This window comes from Eimeria mitis, genomic scaffold, assembly GCF_000499745.2.
Source record: "Eimeria mitis Houghton genomic scaffold, Emh_scaff1494, whole genome shotgun sequence".
Taxonomy (NCBI): Eukaryota; Apicomplexa; class Conoidasida; order Eucoccidiorida; family Eimeriidae; genus Eimeria; species Eimeria mitis.
The window spans coordinates 3,608-4,508 of record NW_013569488.1 but is presented as its reverse complement, the minus strand read 5'-3'; the positions used below and the strand labels follow the sequence as shown (position 1 = coordinate 4,508).

The following is a 901-nucleotide window of genomic DNA, read 5'->3' as shown; positions in this document are numbered from 1 at the left end:
AACTGTAGAGGGTCCAAGCGACTAGGAAGAAGCAAGAAAACAAACAGCAGCAACAGCAACAGCAACAGCAGCAGCAGCAGCAGCAGCAGCAGTGGTGGTGCATGCAGCAGCAACAGTACTGGTGCTGCTTCTGCAGCAGGACCTGCAGCAACAGCAGCAGCAGCAGCAGCAGGAGAAGGAGGGAGAGAGAATAGATATAATAATATAAGAGAAGAAGATGAGTTGATTGGTGGTGATGGTGGGTGTTTATCTTTAGATGGTTGTGAATCCTTTGTGTGGCAGCAACAGCTTTATCATTGTTTCGGTAAATATTTTGTGCTGCGTGTACACCGCAGAGTAGAGGGTGAAGCATCTTTTTATTTATCTCTTTTAGCTTTACACCCTCGACACCACTGTAGCCGCTATTCTCTTCAGGTTTCAGGTAACCACCGGTCCTATACATTCAATGGTCCGGTCTGGTCTGCTGCTAGGGGACCTAAAGAACTAGAAAGAGTCAAAGATTGTCTCCTTCTCCCCGAGAATATTGCTCTCTTTCTCTCCGGCGCAAAAGGGAGTGAGCAGAACCTTAACGCTATTAATTTAAGTATAACAGGAGAGATATTACCCTCATAAACAAACTACTATACAACAACCTCTTTCTTTCTTTTTCTTTCTTTCTTTCTTTCTCTTTCTTTTTTATTTTATTATTCTCCTTATATTCTATAGTCTGTTCTCTTGTTTTTTTTTTTATTTTTCTCGCTTTGTTTGCTGCTTTTTAAACGTCTTTTTATCTTCTCTTGGCGTTTCATATTCGTGAAATGCTTTATACAAATATTTATAAAAAAAAAAAAACAAAGAAAACAAAAACTCCTTTTTTTAGGTTTTTCTATCATACCAGCTGCCTATACACCCCAACTATATA

The 901-nt window shown here is 39.7% G+C and overlaps 1 protein-coding gene across 1 annotated transcript in view; it reads left to right on the top strand.

The window, feature by feature from the left end:
* Positions 1-194, top strand: part of EMH_0038190 (uncharacterized protein) — a gene marked incomplete at both ends in the record, with an annotated part of 1,687 nt that extends 1,493 nt beyond the window's left edge. The window contains one exon of the mRNA XM_013495250.1: positions 9-194. Coding sequence (XP_013350704.1) covers positions 9-194 — 186 coding nt within the window. The remainder of the gene's footprint in view (positions 1-8) is intronic.
* Positions 195-901: the final 707 nt, after the last annotated feature.